The sequence below is a fragment of the Thalassophryne amazonica genome, chromosome 16 (genome assembly GCF_902500255.1).
Source record: "Thalassophryne amazonica chromosome 16, fThaAma1.1, whole genome shotgun sequence".
NCBI lineage: Eukaryota > Metazoa > Chordata > Actinopteri > Batrachoidiformes > Batrachoididae > Thalassophryne > Thalassophryne amazonica.
The window spans coordinates 38,109,967-38,131,224 of record NC_047118.1 but is presented as its reverse complement, the minus strand read 5'-3'; the positions used below and the strand labels follow the sequence as shown (position 1 = coordinate 38,131,224).

Here is a 21,258-nt window from a genome sequence, read left to right as displayed (position 1 = left end):
AGTGGAAGCAGCTTTGATTGGGCCTTCCAGGCTGCCCTACATGATTGATTCGATTGGGAAGGCAGTGGCTGCGCAGTCGGCGGGTGTTAACCGCACGCTGGAAAACATCTCGGGTAGGATTGCAGCTCTGGAAACCTGCTTTGACCGTCTGTGAAGACCACATTCTACATTCAGATGCATTGAGAGCCACTCTGTTCTCAGAACTGTGGAATCTTTCAGGCATCTGCTAATCTGGTTATTCATTTGGCCTCCCCAACACAGCTGCACTTCAAGGTCGCTGTGATAAAAAAACCTCCTCAGAAGATCAACACTTAAGCCTTGCTCCCTGGTCATCCCCCCTCCCCTCAGCTTCTCCAGCTCTGACGTTGACTGTGGACAGTGGACTGCTCAGGGCTGAGCCCCTCCTTCTCCAGCATTGTCGGACAAGGCCGTTGACGGCGCCAAATAGGCTGCCTCCGGAGTGTTCTGATAAACTGGACCTTCAAATCTCGGTTGTCGTCCTGCGTCGTTTTGTCTGTGTGATTATTGTTTTTCTGTGCTGATTGGGGATTTTTTTTCCTCATTGCTGCTGTGTAACGCAGCGGCTATGAGGGTTTTTTTTTCTCCTTTTCCCTCGTGTTTTGCTTTTCAATATATGTTTATGTACCAGGCCGGCCTATGTGTGTTGTGTGTTATGTGTGTGTCATTTGTTATGGGTCGGTCTTGGTTTGCTCAGCCCTGCTGTTGACCAAGGCAGGGATGTACATCTGGAGCTGGTCCCTGGGTGCCTAATGGCGACTTCTGCTCCTACTGGCAATTAGGATGGGTTAAATGCAGTAGACACATTTCATTGTGCAGGGAACATGTTCTTCTGTGCATATGACAATAAAATTCTTTTGAATCCTTTTTTTTTTTTTTGGAATGCTACAGTTCTCGCTTAATTTAAAGGGAAAAAAAAAGTTTTCACAAATGTTAATTATTTTTTGGGATGCTACCAAGTTCAATCTGTGCAAATGTTTATGTGTAAAACTGTATCCTTTTGAAAACTAAAATAAAGTATAAATTGAAAAAAAAGAAAAGAAAGTGACAGCGGTGTAGTATAGCACCTGCAGAAAAAAATCTCTGGAGCCGCCACTGAGTGGAAGTCTTTAAAAAATTGTGGATGAACAACACAGAGGAGAATGAGGAAGAAGAGAGAATAAGAGTCTGATGGACAGGAGCTCCCTGCAGCAACTATATGCAGTTTCTCCCAGAAACAGTGTCCATCAGGCTACGTTGAAACAACGCATGACATCACTGTCCCAACTTACATAACGTGTTGGCTGCTATCTGGGATTGACGGTGCCGGAATATTTTCATGAATTCCCCTACTTTAAGCAAAATAAGTAGTCAGTGTCAATGATAAGAATGTTTAATCGTGAATGACATAATTCAAACCAATTTCCAGAAATCTCTTTCTATGGAGTTTCCACAGCCTGATCGTAAAAAGGTCTGTTTGTATCATACTGATTTACTGGCACCGTCTTCAGACACTTATCTTTTCAAACACAGAGACACAAATGAAAAAACCATGAAGACAATCAATCAATCAATTCAATAAATTTTTTTATATAGCGCCAAATCACAACAAACAGTTGCCCCAAGGCGCTTTATATTGTAAGGCAAGGCCATACAATAATTATGTAAAACCCCAACGGTCAAAACGACCCCCTGTGAGCAAGCACTTGGCTACAGTGGGAAGGAAAAACTCCCTTTTAACAGGAAGAAACCTCCAGCAGAACCAGGCTCAGGGAGGGGCAGTCTTCTGCTGGGACTGGTTGGGGCTGAGGGAGAGAACCAGGAAAAAGACATGCTGTGGAGGGGAGCAGAGATCGATCACTAATGATTAAATGCAGAGTGGTGCATACAGAGCAAAAAGAGAAAGAAACAGTGCATCATGGGAACCCCCCAGCAGTCTACATCTATAGCAGCATAACTAAGGGATGGTTCAGGGTCAGCTGATCCAGCCCTAACTATAAGCTTTAGCAAAAAGGAAAGTTTTAAGCCTAATCTTAAAAGTAGAGAGGGTGTCTGTCTCCCTGATCTGATTTGGGAGCTGGTTCCACAGGAGAGGAGCCTGAAAGCTGAAGGCTCTGCCTCCCATTCTACTCTTACAAACCCTAGGAACTACAAGTAAGCCTGCAGTCTGAGAGCGAAGCGCTCTATTGGGGTGATATGGTACTACGAGGTCCCTAAGATAAGATGGGACCTGATTATTCAAAACCTTATAAGTAAGAAGAAGAATTTTAAATTCTATTCTAGAATTAACAGGAAGCCAATGAAGAGAGGCCAATATGGGTGAGATATGCTCTCTCCTTCTAGTCCCCGTCAGTACTCTAGCTGCAGCATTTTGAATTAACTGAAGGCTTTTTAGGGAACTTTTAGGACAACCTGATAATAATGAATTACAATAGTCCAGCCTAGAGGAAATAAATGCATGAATTAGTTTTTCAGCATCACTCTGAGACAAGACCTTTCTGATTTTAGAGATATTGCGTAAATGCAAAAAAGCAGTCCTACATATTTGTTTAATATGCGCTTTGAATGACATATCCTGATCAAAAATGACTCCAAGATTTCTCACAGTATTACTAGAGGTCAGGGTAATGCCATCCAGAGTAAGGATCTGGTTAGACACCATGTTTCTAAGATTTGTGGGGCCAAGTACAATAACTTCAGTTTTATCTGAGTTTAAAAGCAGGAAATTAGAGGTCATCCATGTCTTTATGTCTGTAAGACAATCCTGCAGTTTAGCTAATTGGTGTGTGTCCTCTGGCTTCATGGATAGATAAAGCTGGGTATCATCTGCGTAACAATGAAAATTTAAGCAATACCGTCTAATAATACTGCCTAAGGGAAGCATGTATAAAGTGAATAAAATTGGTCCTAGCACAGAACCTTGTGGAACTCCATAATTAACTTTAGTCTGTGAAGAAGATTCCCCATTTACATGAACAAATTGTAATCTATTAGACAAATATGATTCAAACCACCGCAGCGCAGTGCCTTTAATACCTATGGCATGCTCTAATCTCTGTAATAAAATTTTATGGTCAACAGTATCAAAAGCAGCACTGAGGTCTAACAGAACAAGCACAGAGATGAGTCCACTGTCCGAGGCCATAAGAAGATCATTTGTAACCTTCACTAATGCTGTTTCTGTACTATGATGAATTCTAAAACCTGACTGAAACTCTTCAAATAGACCATTCCTCTGCAGATGATCAGTTAGCTGTTTTACAACTACCCTTTCAAGAATTTTTGAGAGAAAAGGAAGGTTGGAGATTGGCCTATAATTAGCTACGATAGCTGGGTCAAGTGATGGCTTTTTAAGTAATGGTTTAATTACTGCCACCTTAAAAGCCTGTGGTACATAGCCAACTAACAAAGATAGATTGATCATATTTAAGATCGAAGCATTAAATAATGGTAGGGCTTCCTTGAGCAGCCTGGTAGGAATGGGGTCTAATAAACATGTTGATGGTTTGGATGAAGTAACTAATGAAAATAACTCAGACAGAACAATCGGAGAGAAAGAGTCTAACCAAATACCGGCATCACTGAAAGCAGCCAAAGATAACGATACGTCTTTGGGATGGTTATGAGTAATTTTTTCTCTAATAGTTAAAATTTTGTTAGCAAAGAAAGTCATGAAGTCATTACTAGTTAAAGTTAATGGAATACTCAGCTCAATAGAGCGCTGACTCTTTGTCAGCCTGGCTACAGTGCTGAAAAGAAACCTGGGGTTGTTCTTATTTTCTTCAATTAGTGATGAGTAGTAAGATGTCCTAGCTTTACGGAGGGCTTTTTTATAGAGCAACAGACTCTTTTTCCAGGCTAAGTGAAGATCTTCTAAATTAGTGAGACGCCATTTCCTCTCCAACTTACGGGTTATCTGCTTTAAGCTACGAGTTTGTGAGTTATACCACGGAGTCAGACACTTCTGATTTAAAGCTCTCTTTTTCAGAGGAGCTACAGCATCCAAAGTTGTCTTCAATGAGGATGTAAAACTATTGACGAGATACTCTATCTCCCTTACAGAGTTTAGGTAGCTACTCTGCACTGTGTTGGTATATGGCATTAGAGAACATAAAGAAGGAATCATATCCTTAAACCTAGTTACAAACCTAAGACAACAATCAAGGAAATGTGAAAGTATCAGTCACAAAGGCAGGAGCTGGCTTATCTGTGAATGTTTTTACCAAACAAGTTTGGAAAAAACTGTCAGAGTAAAATGAAAAGGTCAGCATTCACAGGTTAAAGGATCTAGAATTACAGAGTAATGTTTTAAAATAATAGTGCAGCTAAATATTACTGTATGATTGTGGTTGTACTTTTTTCATCAATATTAAATATAGGTTTTGTTTCAGTTTTTGAATTATATACTTTTTGTTTGTGTTCATTTTAATGACAAAGTGAATATTAAAGGATTATTAACCGACTGTGAGTGTTTTTTGCACGGACCTCGCTTCATTCGGTCTGTGCTGACAACACGTCGGTCTGATATTTCCCCCTATAGACCGAGAAAGTGAGGTGAATAATTTGCTCATTATATGGCTATTACATATAATCACGCAAACTTACAGTATTGTCCGAATATGAAGCTGCTGAAGGCTTGTCCGACTTGTTCGCTTCACCTCCCTGAAGAACTTGCTAACAGATGGTCCGGTTGTTAGCTGGTTAGCTTTCAGTCTGTGTGTTTTTTCCAGATGCTCTTTAGATATTTATGGAGTATGGGAGTATGTTCATGTCCGACTTGCTTTTTCTAATTACGTTTTAGCTTCTGGTTTATAAAGAAAATACGCGTTTCAGACTAATTGCCATGGAAACCAGTCCAGTATGGGAAAATATCTGACCAATAATCAGCCAATCAGAGCGCGCATAGCATTGCAGCCAGATCATTCATATATATATATATATATACAGTGTTGCCAAAGTAACTTTGAAAAGTTACCATTAGTTACTACTTTATACAGTTATATTTTACAATTACTTTATACATTTACTTCATTAGCAGCTGTGGACAACTTGTCGGCTGCTGTCTGCTGAATGCTACTTGTCTGCTGAATGTAATTAATAAAGTAACTCATAATCTAACTTGGTTATTTTTAAGATTTAGTACTCAGAAAAGTAACTATTAGTTACTTTGCTGATTAGTTACTTTGCTGATTGCTCAATCTTAAGAGTAACCAAGTTAGATTACTAGTTACCTTATTAGTTACATTACTTATTAGTTGCAAGTTTTCGGCAGCTTCTAATAAAGTAATTGTGTTGTGAAAGTGTAGGAACACGGACCCACAACAGGGGGCGTAAACGAACGGGCAGTGGATAAGCCAAAACAGTAACAATTTAATGTTATGACGTGCACAACGGAATACAGACAAAACAGGTTTGGAAAAACAGTCAATTATACATTGAGTGACGTGTGGGCAGGCTCGAGGATAGGAGACGTCCGTCCAGAAACGAGCCGGATCCCATACGGCTTCCACCACCAACGGATCTGAAGAACACTGGAGCCGCCTAGTCCTGGGTCCCCAGGTGGCCACCGTCTCCAGCTGTCAGACCTGGTACTGCTGGCAGAGAGAACAGAAACAATGCAGGTGAGTGTGAGTTAGCACACTCAGTAATTCTTCAGTCTGTGTCCTGTAGGGAGGGAGAACCTCCACCTCCAATAACACACTCGTACAGCTCCTGGAAAACCACTTATCTGGTTGGGGTGTGAGGCGAAGCCGTCGCAGTCCACACCAAACGCCAATGCAGCAGACAAGGACACGTCGCAGGAAAATGGCTGTAAATGAGATCAGACTCTTGTTTGTTAAGGATGCAGCAGAGAAGTTACCTTTAGGGTAGCGGGGAGGTGGAGTTGCAGTCCGGCCTTTATGGTGATGGTGTTGAGTAGTGGATGAGTGACAGCTGGTACAGATGATGAATGACAGCTGTCACTTCCAGTCGCTCCGACGACCTCTCGTGCTTGAAGCCTGCACTTCAAGCAGGGCGCCATCTTGTGGTGGTGGGCCAGCAGTACCTCCTCTTCAGCGGCACACACAACAGGACCCCCCCCCTCAACGGGCACCTCCTGGCGCCCGACCAGGCTTGTCCGGTTGACGGGTGTAGAAGTCGGCCAGGAGGGCCGGGTCCAGGATGAAGCTCCTCTTCACCCAGGAGCGCTCTTCGGGTCCATAACCCTCCCAGTCCACCAGATACTGGAACCCCCGGCCCTTTCGACGGACGTCCAGGAGCCAGCGTACTGTCCACACGGGCTCCCCGTCGATGATCCAGGCAGGAGGCGGCGCCGGTCCAGGAGCACACAGTGGTGAGGTATGGCAGGATTTGAGTCTCGACACATGAAAAACAGGGTGTATCCGCAGTGAAGCTGAAGCTGCCAGCTTCACTGCGGATACACCCTGGACTGAGGACTTTGAGTATGGTAAAAGGTCCTATGAACCTGTCCTTTAGCTTCTGGGATTCCACCTGCAGGGGGATGTCCTTTGTGGATAGCCAAACCTCCTGCCCGGGCTGGTATGCAGGGGCCGGGGAACGCCAGCGGTCTGCATGGGCCTTGGCCCTCGTCCGGGCTTTGAGCAGGGCAGAGCGGGCGGTATGCCACACCCGACGGCACCTCCTCAGATGGGCCTGGACCGAGGGCACCCCGACCTCTCCCTCCACCAGCGGGAACAATGGGGACTGGTACCCCAAACACACCTCAAACGGGGAGAGGCCGGTAGCAGATGATACTTGACTATTGTGAGCGTACTCGATCCAGGCCAGATGGTTGCTCCAGGCCGTCGGGTGCGCAGAGTTCACGCAGTGGAGGGCCTGCTCCAAATCCTGGTTCGCCCGCTCTGCCTGTCCGTTTGTCTGAGGATGGTACCCGGACGAGAGACTTACGGTGGCCCCCAGTTCCCTGCAGAAACTCCTCCAGACTTGAGAGGAGAACTGAGGACCACGATCCGAGACAATGTCTGATGGAATCCCATGCAGATGCACGACGTGGTGGACCAGGAGGTCTGCAGTCTCCTGGGCTGTCGGGAGCTTTGGGAGGGCCACGAAGTGGGCCGCCTTGGAGAACCGGTCCATTATCGTGAAGATGGTGGTCATGCCCTGGGACGGCGGGAGGCCTGTGACAAAGTCCAGGCCGATGTGAGACCAGGGGCGATGAGGCACGGGCAAAGGCTGGAGGAGGCCTGGGGCCTTATGATGGTCAGCTTTGCCCCTGGCGCAGGTGGTGCAGGCCTGGACGTATTCCCGGACATCGGCTTCCAGAGACGCCCACCAGAAGTGCTGCCGGACCACTGCCACGGTTCTTCACACCCCTGGATGGCAGGAGAGCTTGGAACCATGACAGAAGTCTAGGACTGCAGCCCTGGCCTCTGGTGGGACGTACAACTTGTTCTTCGGACCGGTTCCCGGGTCCGGGTTCCGTGTCAGGGCCTCCCGGACGGTCTTCTCCACGTCCCAGGTGAGGGTGGCCACGACGGTGGACTCAGGGATGATGGTTTCCGTCGGGTCTGACAGCTCGGTCTTGACTTCCTCCTCATGCACCCAGGACAGGGCGTCAGATCATTGGTTCTTCGTCCCGGGGCGATATGTGATCTGAAAGTCAAAACGCCTGAAGAACAGTGACCAGCGGGCTTGCCTGGGGTTCAGATGCTTGGCGGTCCAAATGTACTCCTGGTTCCAATGGTCCGTGAAAACCGTAAATGGCACCGAAGCTCCCTCCAACAGGTGTCTCCACTCCTCCAGAGCCTCCTTCACCGCAAGAAGTTCCCGATTGCCGACGTCATAGTTCCTTTCAGCCGGGGTCAACCTGCGGGAAAAGTAGGCACTTGGGTGGAGAACCTTGTCGGACTCCCCGCTCTGGGATAGCACAGCTCCTATCCCTGAGTCAGAGGCATCCACTTCGACTATAAACTGGCGTTTTGGATCGGGCTGCACCAGAACTGGTGCAGTCGAGAACCGGCGTTTCAACTCCCTAAACGCGGCTTCGCACTGATCCGACCAGGTGAAGGGGACTTTAGTGGAGGTCAGGGCTGTCAGGGGGCTAACTACGTGACTGTAGCCCATGATGAACCTCCGGTAAAAATTCGCAAAACAAAGGAAACTGTTGCAGTTTCCTTCGGTTTGTTGGTTGGGGCCAGTCTCTCACTGCCGCAACCTTTGCCGGATCAAGGGCGACGGAGTTGGAGGAGATTATGAACCCCAGGAAGGACAAAGAAGTGCGGTGGAACTCGCACTTCTCGCCCTTCACAAACAGCCGTTTCTCCAACAACCGCTGCAGGACCTGACATACATGCTGGACATGGGTCTCAGGATCCGGGGAGAAGATGAGTATATCGTCTAGATATACGAAGACAAACGGATGCAGGAAGTCCCGCAAGACGTCATTAACCAAGGCCTGGAACGTCGCGGTCGCATTGGTGAGGCCGAACGGCATGACCAGGTACTCAAAGTGACCTAACGGGGTATTAAATGCCGTCTTCCATTCGTCTCCCTTCCGGATCCGAACCAGGTGGTACGCATTCCTAAGATCGAGTTTGGTGAATATTTGGGCTCCATGCAGGGGCGTGAACACCGAATCCAACAGGGGCAACGGGTAACGATTGCTAACCATTATGCCATTCAGCCCTCTGTAATCGATGCATGGACGGAGTCCGGCGTCCTTCTTACCCACAAAAAAGAAACCTGCACCCATCAGGGAGGTGGAGTTCTGGATCAACCCGGCGGCTAATGAGTCCCGGATGTAGGTCTCCATTGATTCGCGTTCCGGACGTGAGAGGTTGTACAGCCTACTGGACAGGTACTCAACGCCCGGGATCAAGTCAATGGTGCAATCGTACGGTCGGTGCGGGGGAAGAGTGAGTGCCAGATCTTTGCTGAAAACGTCAGCAAGATGATGGTACTCCTCCAGCACCGCCGTCAGATTAGGGGGGACTTTGACCTCCTCATTAGCTGTCACACCAGGCGGAACCGAGGATCCTAAACATTCCTGGTGGCAGGTTTCGCTCCACTGAGCCACAACCCCAGACGGCCAATCAATCCGGGGATTGTGCTTTATCATCCAAGGATAACCCAAAATCACACGGGAGGTGGACGGTGTTGCAAAAAACACAATTTCCTCCCTGTGATTACCACACACAACCAACATCACGGGCTGTGTCTGGTGTGTGATTAGTGGAACAAGGGTGCCATCTAGTAACCGTACCTTCAAAGGTGAAGGTAGAGCCACTAGAGGGAGCCCAACCTCCCTTGCCCATCTGCTGTCCAGCAGATTCCCTTCCGACCCCGTGTCTACCAGTGCTGGGGCGTGAAGGGTCAGATCCCCACTCAGGATCGTAACTGGGATGCGTGCTGATTTACGGGGTTTCCCCGCGTGTGTGTTATGGCCCACCCTTAGCCCAGTTTCTAAGGATGGGCATTGTCGTTTAACCACTTGGGGCAGTTCCTCTTTAGATCCTCACTCGAGCCACAGAAAAAACACTCTCCACGGGCCAGCCTCCGTTGTCTGTTATTTGATTTGACTTTGGCCCTGCTCGTGTCCGTGGCTTAGTCAGCAGGGGGAGCTGTTGCCACACGGGAGTCTCTGGCTGTGGAGCGTGGGAACGGCGGCACCCTTTCGGACCCGGAAGAGAGAGGGATGGCTCGTGCCCGGCCACGCCCCCCGCCCTGCTCCCGACGATGTTCCTCTAATCGGTTATCTAATCGTATAACCAGATCAACAAGCCCATCCAAGTCCCGCGGTTCGTCCTTAGCCAGCAGGTGCTCCTTCAGGACTGGAGACATTCCGTTTACGAAGGCGGCGCGGAGTGCAACGTTATTCCAGCCGGACCTCGCAGCCACGATGCGGAAGTCGACTGCATACTCTGCTGCACTCCGATGCCCCTGTCTCATTGACAGCAGCACGTTCGAAGCAGTCTCACCTCTATTGGGGTGATCAAAAACCTGTTTGAACTCCCTCACAAACCCAGTATATGTCGTTAGGAGCCGTGAATTTTGCTCCCAGAGTGCCGTAGCCCAGGCACTAGTATATATTAATATATATACACGAGGTCTGTGATAAAACTAACCGGCAGTTTTATTTAAAAAAAAAACTACATGGATTTGAATCACGTGCGATTGCACCAGACATGTTTGAACCCTCGTGCGCATGCATGAGTTTTTTCACGAGTGTCAGTGACGTCATTCGCCTGTGGGCAGGCCTTGAGTGAGGAGTGCTCCACCCCGCCCGTCGGAATCTCTTTGTCTGAGAAGCCGCTGGAGACGGCGCGCGTTCCTTTATCAACATTTTTTCAGGACCTGTGAGGGATATCCGAGTGGACACTATTCGAGAAATTCAGCTGGTTTTCGGTGAAAAGTTTAACGGCTGATGAGAGATTGTGGAGTTTCTTTTGCTTTAAGGACAGCCCACAAAGCGGATTGGCGCGGTCAGAGGTGGCGTCCGTCTGGCTGTTTCAAGCTGAAAACATCCTAATTTAAGGCTTTGTTCACCCAGGTCGTCGTCAGAGAACAGAGAAGTTTCAGAAGAGGCCGGCATCAGGAGTTTACCTGGACATTCCACTGTTAAAGGAGAGTTTGTAATGAAAGAACGTGCGGACAAATTTGCCGAGTCGGTTCCGTGACGACGTGGCAAAAACGTCTGCTCCGCGATAGGAAAAATACCTCCGTGTTGAAAACCATTTGTAAAATTCAGGCGGCTTTTGATGGCTTTCAGCTAGTGAGTATCTGAGAAATTGTTTAACAGCTGGGCATGTTCCAACTTGTCCGTTAAGGTTTCCAACGGAGGTGTTTTTCCTGTCGCTTCCCCCCGCGGTCGGGTCTGGCCCGACATGCAACTCTGCCCGCACGTTCTTTCATTACAAAATCTCCTTTAACAGTGGAATGTCCACATAAACTCCTCATGCCGACCTCTTCTGAAAGTTCTCTGTTGTCTGACGACGACCTGGGTGAACAGAGCCTGAAATGTGGAAGTTTTCAGCTTGAAACAGCAAGACAACGCCGCCTCAGAGCACAGATCGCCGTCAGGCGCCATGGGCCGTCCTTAAAGCGACACTAACAGACCAAAATCTCTCATCAGCCGTTAAAATTTTCACCGAAAACCATCTGAATTTATCGAATGGTGTCCACTCAGTTGTGCCTTACAGTTTTTGAAAAAATTTTTTATCAAACAAAGCAGCAGTCTCTGAGCCATTCCTAAACAATGAAAAAATCGACGAGAGGGTGGGCCACTCCTCACTCAAAGACTGCCCACAGGCGAATGACGTAACCGACAGGCATGAAAAAACTCTCGCATGCCCACGAGGGTTCGAACATGGCTGATGTAATCACACATGATTCAAATCCATATGGTTTTTGAAAAAAATAATCAGGTTGGATACTTTTCTAACAGACCTCGTAGTGAGGAAAATAAGTTTTTGAACACCCTGTGGTTTTGAAAGTTCTCCCACTTAGAAACTATGGAGGGGTCTGAAATTTTCATCTTAGGGGCATGTCCACTGTGAGAGACATATTCTAAAAAAAAAATCCGGAAATCACAATGTATATTTTTTTAATAATTTATTTGTATGTTACTGCTGCAAATAAGTGTATTAATTGCACCTGTTTGAACTTGCTACCTGTATAAAAGACACCTGTTCATACACTCAATCAATCACATTCCAACCTGTCCACCATAGCCAAGACCAAAAAGCTGTCTAAGGACACCAGGGACAAAACTGTAGACCTGCACAAGGGTTGGGATGAACTACAGGACAACAGGCAAGCAGCTTGGTAGAAGACAACAACTGTTATGATTATTTATTAGAAAGTGGAAGAAACACAAGACGACTGTCAGTCTCCCTCGGTCTGGGATTCCATGCAAGATCTCACTTTGTGGGGTAAGGATGATTCTGAGAAAGCTCAGAACTACACAGGAGGATCTGGTCAATGACCTGAAGAGAGCTGGGACCACAGTCACAAAGATTACATTAGTAACACATGATGCTGTCATGGTTTAAAATCCTGAAGGGCAGCAAGGTCCCCCTGCTTAAGCCAGCACACGTCCAGGCTCATTTGAAGTTCACCAGTGACCATCTGGATGATCCAGAGGAGGCATGGGAGAAGGTCATGTGGTCAGATGAGACCAGAATAGAGCTTTGTGGAATAAACTCCACTTACCATGTTTAGAGGATGAGAACAACCCCAAGAAAACCATCCCAATCGTGATGCATGGGGGTGGAAACATCATACTCTGGGGGTGCTCTTCTGCAAAGGGGACAGGACGACTGCACCGTATTGAAGGGAGGATGGATGGGGTCATGTATTGTGAGATTTTGGCAAACAACCTCCTTCCCTCAGTAAGAACATTGAAGATGGGTCATGGCTAGGTCTTCCAGCATGACAATGACCCCAAACACACAGCCAGGGCAACTAAGGAGGGCCTCCGTAAGAAGCATTTCAAGGTCCTGGAGTGGCCTGGCCAGTCTCCAGACCTCAACTCAACAGAAAATCTTTAGAGGGAGCTGAAACTCCAAATCTGAAAGATCTAGAGAAGATCTGTATGGAGGAGTGGACCAAAATCCCTGCTCCAGTGTATGCAAACCTGGTGAAAAACTACAGTAAACACTTGACCTCTGTAATTGCAAACAAAGGCTACTGTACCAAATATTAACATTGATTTTCACAGGTGTTCAAATACTTATTTGCAGCAGTAACATACAAATAAATTATTTAAAAAATCATACATTGTGATTTCCAGATTTTTTTTTTTTTTTTAGATTATGTCTCTCACAGTGGACATGCACCTAAGATGAAAATTTCAGATCCCTCCATGATTTCTAAGTGGGAGAACTTTCAAAATCACATACTTATTTTCCTCACTGTATATCGTTCCCTTGTTCTGTGAAATGATCTCCCTGCATCAATAAAACAGTCAGATTCTGTAGAGACTTTCAAGTCGAGACTTAAGACACACTTATTTTCCCTTTCATATGGCTAGCATACTGACATAGTATGTTACTATGCTTTTTACCCTTTTAAATTAATTTTATTTGGAAACGGAGTGGGCTGCGGCCTAAACTTTATCTAAAGTCTGGGTCTTTTAGTGATGCTTAGGGCTACTGGCCGGTAATCACCTTAGTATTTTTTGTTTGTTTGTTTTTGTTGTTGCTTAATGTCAACAAATTATACTGTACGTGTTGTCTTTCTGATGCCAATCTGAAAGACAACAAATACTGTTTCTTTTTTTCCTCTCTGTTTGAGGTGCACACCCATCTCTATCTCGAGATGGGTGTGGTGTCTGTTTCTGTAACCCTCCCGTCCTGTGCACTGGCAACATTTCCTGTATATTTGTAGGGTGAATTGTTTTGTAAATTGTGTCTGTAGCATGGCCCAAGCAGAGGGTCACCCCTTTTGAGTCTGGTCTGCTTGAGGTTTCTTCCTCAAATCATCAGAGGGAGTTTTTTCCTTACCACTGTCACCTATGTGCTTGCTCTGGGGGTTGGTAACATTAGACCTTACTTGTGTGAAGCGTGTTGAGGCAACTTTGTTGTGATTTGGTGCTATATAAATGAAAATAAATTGAATATTGAAAATTAAAGTGAAATGGATCAATCACAACCAAGCGGCAACGCTCAGTCCTGTATTTTGACCCCAAACAGGAAGTGCAGTTCCTTGACTAGCCACTTGAGGCTGGCTCCAAAACAGAGCGCATTACAAAAAGAAGCCCTGTTTAAAATGTCCAACTCTAAGATGTCTATGAGTAACTCTCGTCTTATTGAATGTTGTGTGCTAACAGTGTTAGCACTTTTAGCAGCTGTCGGTAGGTTCACTTAATGCAAAATCACTGAGGAAACACACGGCTCATAACTTTTACTATCCACACTGAAATGAATCGTGAGGAGAACCACCGCGCAGTCCCCAAAAATATGATTTAACAAACAAAGTTTGCCTTTAAGCTGGTGCTTCGGATTGGGTGGGGGGGGGGCCTTCGGGCTTTTTTTTTTTTTGTCACACACTGAGTAACCCAAGCTCCACCCCTTGATGCATTAATTAGTTCATCATGAATCAGTGTGGGCGGGGCTCTCAACATAGCGATACCCAGAAAATGGGGTTATTTTGACTGTTCCTGGTCTCTGCAGAAAACCAGTCGGTGGCGTCACGCAGGCTCTGTCCAGTATATATACAGTCTACAATTAACCTCTAATGTAGACAATGAGACACAAAGATTTTTATTGCATGCTTTATTATTTATTGATCTTTTGAAAGGCATATTTTTTAGTGCAAATGCTTTTTGTTATGTACAAAGTACACATTAAGCCATGTATATTAAGCAAACAATCTATAAAAATGAAAAAGTGGATGAGATCTTCTGGAGACCAGCAAGGAAGATACTCCAAGTAACAGATACTGCAAATGGCAGCAACAACAAAACACAATCCAGCACAATGTCAAGTATATGTACAGAAATATACAATTCCAAAAATACTTAATATATATCCACAATGTTATCTTCAACAACACAAGATGAACTGAATCATTGCAAAAGTCTGTGTGTTTTAAAACAATGAAGCACTTATAAGATGATTGTGACACTTCAGATGTGATCGTCACAATTTGATTTCATTCAGAGGTCCTGGAGTCCATCAGTGCAGCCACGTGGTGGGAGCCTGGTCCTCCATGGACTCCTCTACGTGGTCTTCTTCACTGAATGTGACCACGTCCTCCTCTCCTGAGCTGCTCGACTCCACGCTGTCTCCTCTTACATGAGCTAACCCTGGAGTATCGTTGGAGAGTGTGGAGTGACAGATCCTGCAGATCCTCTGACGCTTCTTGGGGTGAATGTGTCTCAACAACGCTCTGTGCTTGGAGCAGGAATTACACACCACAAAGCCACATTTTCTGCAGTGGTGTCGACGATGGGTCACAGTGAACGTGCTGCAACAGCGCATGCAGATGGCAGAAGCCTTGTCTGGGACCCAAGTAACAGCAAAGGTAGATCCGGGTTGTCGGTTGCTGGTCTGCAGCAATTTGGACCGGCAACTTTCAATATGTTGCATCCACTCCTGCTTCTCCTGACATGTAGGAGCTCCCACGAGGAAGGATTTGCTTGGCGTGCGAATGAGCCACTGGTTCTTCATGTTGAAACTGTCCTCCAAGTCCTCCAGCTGGACGTCCTCTGAAATGATGGAGAAGACTGTGTCACACTCTGAAGCGATCACAATGTGTGGACAATTAAAAAACATTGCTATTTATAACTGCTACAGAGTGTTAAAATGTCAAATATATTTCAGAATTGGTTTTAACTCGAACTCTTGTTATTTTAAAACTCTGTGTTAAATTGTTATGGCAAATGTTATAGCCAGTATTGTTATATTCAATATATCTTGTGTGCATTGCATTAACACTGTTTGTCTTGCTTTAACTCGTGTGTATCACACACTGCTGTTTGTTTTGAGTTGAATTTGGTTTACTGCTCTGAAAATTCAACAGCTGCATGTACAATTTTTCTGTTACATGAACTATTTACTTCTTAAAATGTGTGAAGCTGGAAAATGCATTTTTTAATGTGCAAAGGCATTGTGGTGTCTCGGCTCCAAGGCCTTTGACCCCTCCCATCGGACTACTGTCCTGCTGTATAACGCTGTGTGCACAGTTATTTTTTCACACACACGCACCCCTTTTGTGTTTCCTCTGTAAAAAGCATGTATTCTGTGTGACCAAAAACAGCGTTTTTGTTCAATTCAAATAAATACAAAACAATAGACACCATTCTCAGAATCTTTATTATTATTGTTCAACATGTTCAGATAAAATTTGTATTTTACACAACAAAACCTTGCAAAGAGTTAGGGGTGTTTCCGAAACTGGATGATAACAGTGTTAATTTAACTCTCTACATATAACATTGCAGATGTTACAAACACTTGTGGCCTGACAATCATGAGGTTGTGGGTTCAAATCCAACTAGTAACTACACTTTTTAATATGAACTCTGTTAAAGTACTTTCCATCAAATTCAAAATGACACTACTGGGAGTTAAAATCTGAGTGTTGAATGTTTAACGCTTCACTTAGCGTTAATTAAGCTGCATAAACAAAAAAAAACATCTAAAAATATTCAAACTCTTCTGGGAGTTGATTTAACACTGGTTGGTTTGTTGTATATTTTGGTGACAGTTGACAGTGTTTATGCAAAGATACATTAAAAATTCAGATTGCATTCTTTCTCCACCAAGGAGGTAATTCTATAATTCATAGAGTAATATTAATTTATAGCATTTTGCTAATTTCATATGCAATAATTCCATAATATTTAAGTTTAGAGGTTGAACAGTTAGAATGTGGGTGGAGTTAATATGATTGATGGTGGCCGGCGCTCTAATGAGTGACATTCCAGTTGATATTGTTTACTACCAAGCGATGGGAAGTTATGCAAAAATCAAACATTCATCAATCAATCAATTAATTATTTGTAGCTACAGGATCATCCAGAAATTCTGCCAAAGCCTCAATAAACGCAAATCAAATAATTCATTATTTGTTGGAAATGACAAACATAATATCTGCTTTTTGTAATAGTTGTATTGTCAGTATGCAATGAAAAAAAAATGCAGCCAGACTGAATCTGGTGTTGAGCAGTAGCAGCAGAATTACTCACCTAGTGGCATAATCTTCTGTTTTTTGTGCCAGCGGCCGTTAAGAACGATGCCGCCGTACACCAACACATCATTGAAGAGGAAGAAGGACTTTGTTTTGGGCCCTCGACGACTCAGTTTAGTCAGTCTGCCCTGTCCGATCAGAACCCGATCCGGCTGGGACAGTGGCTTCCCCAAGTGGCCAAATGAATTATCTACTGCCTTGATCAGATCACGGTTCTCTCGAGGAAGTGTGAGCTGATGAGCCATGGTGTCCAAATGTCAGGAGTAGAACCAAAAAACACAAAGGAAGAAGACAGAGAGCAGCAGTCAGAGTGGAATCCTTCCTGATTGTGTTGATGTCTGCAGCTCTGTGGATGTTGTTCTGGGTGTGTGTGTGTGTGTGCAGAGTGTGTTTTGTACACAAGCTGATGATGCAACAGGATTTTCAAGTTCCTTTGAAAAGAGGTGAACAAAAGGAAAGGGGATATTTTAAAAATATGTTACTGTAAGCAGCAGGCAAACTGATGTTGATCTTTGTTGACGTCCGAAGTTGAATCAACATGGAAATTATGGTGGATTTGAAAATTGGATCCACTGTAGATATTGAATAATGTTCAAGTTATTATGATAAATATTAAAATCAACAAGTTGCACATTAGCTGCCATGTGTTTGTGACAGAAAATAAAAATAGATCAAAATACATTTGTGGAATTACATTTCAAAATTGTATCAGTGGCATCTTCAGATTGTGTTAGAACATCGGGAGATTGATGTTGGAGAAACATTGATATCAGGTTTAATGACATCAAAACACAACATAACCAAAAAAACAACACTGACACAATGTCGCCGTGCCCACTGGGTAATGTAGGATTTGGTGTTGTTTGTTGTTGTTTTTTTTCTCCTTTTTCTTTCTTTTTATTATTGTAGCAGAAATAAGAACACAATACTCTACATTGAACAGGACACCAGCTTTTTAAAATCAGCAAAACAGCAACATGATTTTGCTTATTTAATTTGTAAAATGAAAAATACATTTTGTGAATGTTCTTGTGGTTGAAGTTTCTTACTGTCTGGTTTTGAATTCTCTACGCTAACCGGTGATCCAAGGAAGCAACAAGCTGACTTCAGTACTAGGTGTCTTTGGAGGATCCTTGGTTACTGCTGGAATTGGACTTTTGTCAAATGAACAGTTACTCTGGGAGACTCAGATGATGCATACTCCACGGATCATAAGGGAATGACAGCAACAACATTTTGACCACGTGGTGTCTTTCTTTCTGCATGATGCAGTGTGCAGGTGCATCAGCGATGAGGACCCCAGCATGTGGAAAAGGCCTAGGGGATGCCTGTGCATCACGTGGGTGCAACATTGAATGGTGGGGACTGGGGATGGACTGATTGCCTGTCTGGGGAACGGGGCGGGGGAGGGTTATCATTCATGACCAAGGGTGGTTGGACATTGTGGTTAATGAAACAATGTACAGCAACACTATCATGATCCCAGACCTGATCTAAAACAACAGGCTCTGCCTACCTACCAGGGGTCACATCACATGGGCTCCAGACAAACTTTAGAAGGTGGTCTGACTCTGTCTGCAGTTCAGATAAAGCATCTTCAAAAGGTCAAATGTGGGTTTATATTTGGATACTGTTAATTATTAAATGAAACAAATGATAACTAAACCAAAAAACAAACCTTGTGGAGTTTTATGGCTTCCCAAAGGTGATCTCAGTCAGAGAATCGTCCCTTGTAAATGTGGCATCACAATGCCCATAAAAACCGTGTCACTTTACAAACCATGTCTTTTGTTCACTGACTGTAATGTGTCGTTAGCAGAATGAAAAAAAATAAAAATAAAGAGGTGTCATTTCCTTGTGTGGAGCCACCTAACAGGCGAGGGCAGATTTTTGTCAGGCCATCGTCTCACTGTGGAGACTATGAGGATTCTGAGAGCAGCCGAAAATAAAAATCACTTTGCCCACTGCTGGGTCTGTATTCACACAGTAACAGACAGGAAGACATGCAACGTGTCAGAAAAAAACAACCAACTGGAAAAATATAAAAGTACATGACTAAACGGTGCATATGGCTTTGGGATGTAATTACAATTATCATTTTGTAACCAAAATTATGTTTGATGAGGAAAAACAGGAATGACAAAACTCAATTTTTGTTTTTAAAGATGCAAAGCAGTGACACATTTTACTTATTTTGAATTATTTATAACTATTATATACTAGTATATATATACTATATATACACTCACCAGACACTTTATTAGGTACAACTTGTTTGTACCTTGTTGGACTCCCTTTTGCCTTCAGAACTGCTTCTTTGATTGATTCTTCCTGGCATAAATTCAACAAGGTGTTGGAAGCATTCCTCAGGGATGATGTTCCATATTGAATGACATGATAACAATCACGCAGTCATCCATTCAACCAGTCTGCTCATTCTCCTCTGACCTCTGACATCAACAAGGCAACAACAAGGCATTTTTGTCAACACAGTTGTTGCTCACTGGATATCTTCTCTTTTTTAAGCCATTCTCTGTAAACCCTAGAGATGGTTGTGTGTGACTATCCCTGTAGATCAGCAGTTTGTGAAATACTCACATGAGCCTGTCTGGCACCAGCAACCATGCCATATTCAAAGTCACTTAAATCCCCTTTCTTCCCTATTCTGATGCTCGGTTTGAACTTCAGTAAGTCTTCTTAGATGCCTTCTTAGCCGTTGAGATGCCTAAATGCATTGAGCTGCTGCCGTGTCATTAGCTGATTAGCTATTTGTGTTAAGGACACCAGGCACAAATATTGACATTTTCAGGGAATGGATAGAGGGTATATTAAAAAAGTAGTTTTCATACGTGGGTATTTCTGCATTGATATATTATCTGAATCCATATCAGCATAATATAACAGATGGCATTATCAATACAATATGGAGTCTGAGTCTATTTTCAAAAATCACTAGAATCACCTTTCATTGTGCCACCTTGACTGACAACATATACACTAACAAACTTCAAGATAAAACAATAAGTGGCATTCTAATTAATGACATCACACCATATACTAAGAAAACAATGTGGACAATGCATATGAAATATTTCTGAAGGTGTTTAAGCAGTTATATTACAAAAGCTGTCAAATTAAAGAATACACAAAAAACTGAAATATGGCAACTGTCCATGGATCACAAAAGAAGTGTGGCTCAAATCCTCATTCGTATGTCATTTTGGCTCATTCATGTTGTAGTGTGACGGGGGTATTAGACGGGTGATGTTTGTTCTGAATGTTTGGACATTGTTTGTGGTGTACTCCAGGGGTCAGTATTTGGGCCCAAACTATTCATATTGTATATTAATAATATTTGTAAGGTGTCAGATACTGGAACTGGTGTTGTTTGCAGATGACACAAATATTTGCAGTTCTGGGGAGGTGATGGTCTAGTGATTAACCATTGGCATTGAGACCAGAGGATCCTTGGTTCAAACCCCAGCCTGACTGGAAAATCACTAAGGGCCCTTGGGCCAGATCCTTAAACCCCAAGTTGCTCCCGGTGTGTAGTGAGCATCTTGCATGGCGGCACCCTGATATCGGTATGTGAGTGTGTTTGTGTGAATGTGAGGCATAGTTGTAAAACGCTTTGAGCATCTGGTGCAGTTGGAAAAGCGTTATATAAATGCAGTCCATTTGTTTATTTGGAGAGAATTTAAAAGAAATGCTGGAGGAAATCACTGAAGAAATCAACAAATTGAAAACATGGTTTGACCGAAACAAATTGTCATTAAACTTAAATAAAGAAAAGCTAATGTTATTTGGGTCCTGCAGAACCAGTGAGCAAGTACAAATACAGATGGATGGGGTACATGTTCTGGATCATAAATCCCTCCGCATCCTATACTGTTCCATTGTCTTTCTGTATTTCAATTACTGCGCACTGCTACCAGAAACGATCGTGGTGTTAAAACTCAAAATTAGCTTGTTAGTCATTCTATTCATTCAATTCAATTCAATTTTTTTATATAGCGCCAAATCACAACAAACAGTTGCCCCAAGGCGCTTTATATTGTAAGGCAAGGCCATACAATAATTACGTAAAAACCCCAATGGTCAAAACGACCCCCTGTGAGCTAGCACTTGGCGACAGTGGGAAGGAAAAACTCCCTTTTAACAGGAAGAAACCTCCAGCAGAAGCAGGCTCAGGGAGGGGCAGTCTTCTGCTGGGACTGGTTGGGGCTGAGGGAGAGAACCAGGAAAAAGACATGCTGTGGAGGGGAGAAGAGATCGATCACTAATGATTAAATGCAGAGTGGTGCATACAGAGCAAAAAGAGAAAGAAACACTCAGTGCATCATGGGAACCCCCCAGCAGTCTAAGTCTATAGCAGCATAACTAAGGGATGGTTCAGGGTCACCTGATCCAGCCCTAACTATAAGCTTTAGCAAAAAGGAAAGTTTTAAGCCTAATCTTAAAAGTAGAGAGGGTGTCTGTCTCCCTGATCCGAATTGGGAGCTGGTTCCACAGGAGAGGAGCCTGAAAGCTGAAGGCTCTGCCTCCCATTCTACTCTTACAAACCCTAGGAACTACAAGTAAGCCTGCAGTCTGAGAGCGAAGCGCTCT

General features: G+C 44.2%; 1 protein-coding gene across 1 annotated transcript; it reads right to left on the bottom strand.

The window, feature by feature from the left end:
- Positions 1-14,232: 14,232 nt before the first annotated feature.
- LOC117527787 (pleckstrin homology domain-containing family F member 2-like) lies at positions 14,233-17,015 on the bottom strand. Its single transcript, XM_034190284.1, has 2 exons — positions 16,649-17,015; positions 14,233-15,166 (listed from the first exon to the last, which is right to left on the bottom strand). The coding sequence occupies exons 1-2, from the start codon at positions 16,893-16,895 to the stop codon at positions 14,634-14,636; spliced, it is 780 nt and encodes a 259-aa protein (XP_034046175.1). The 5' UTR covers positions 16,896-17,015; the 3' UTR covers positions 14,233-14,633.
- Positions 17,016-21,258: the final 4,243 nt, after the last annotated feature.

Coding starts and splice junctions, on each gene's coding strand:
- LOC117527787 (XM_034190284.1), bottom strand. CDS start 16,895: ATGGCTCATCAGCTCACACTTCCTCGAGAGAACCGTGATCTGATCAAG. Junction 15,167..16,648: donor ACAGAAGATTATGCCACTAG/GTGAGTAATTCT, acceptor CCATCATTTCAG/AGGACGTCCAGCTGGAGGAC.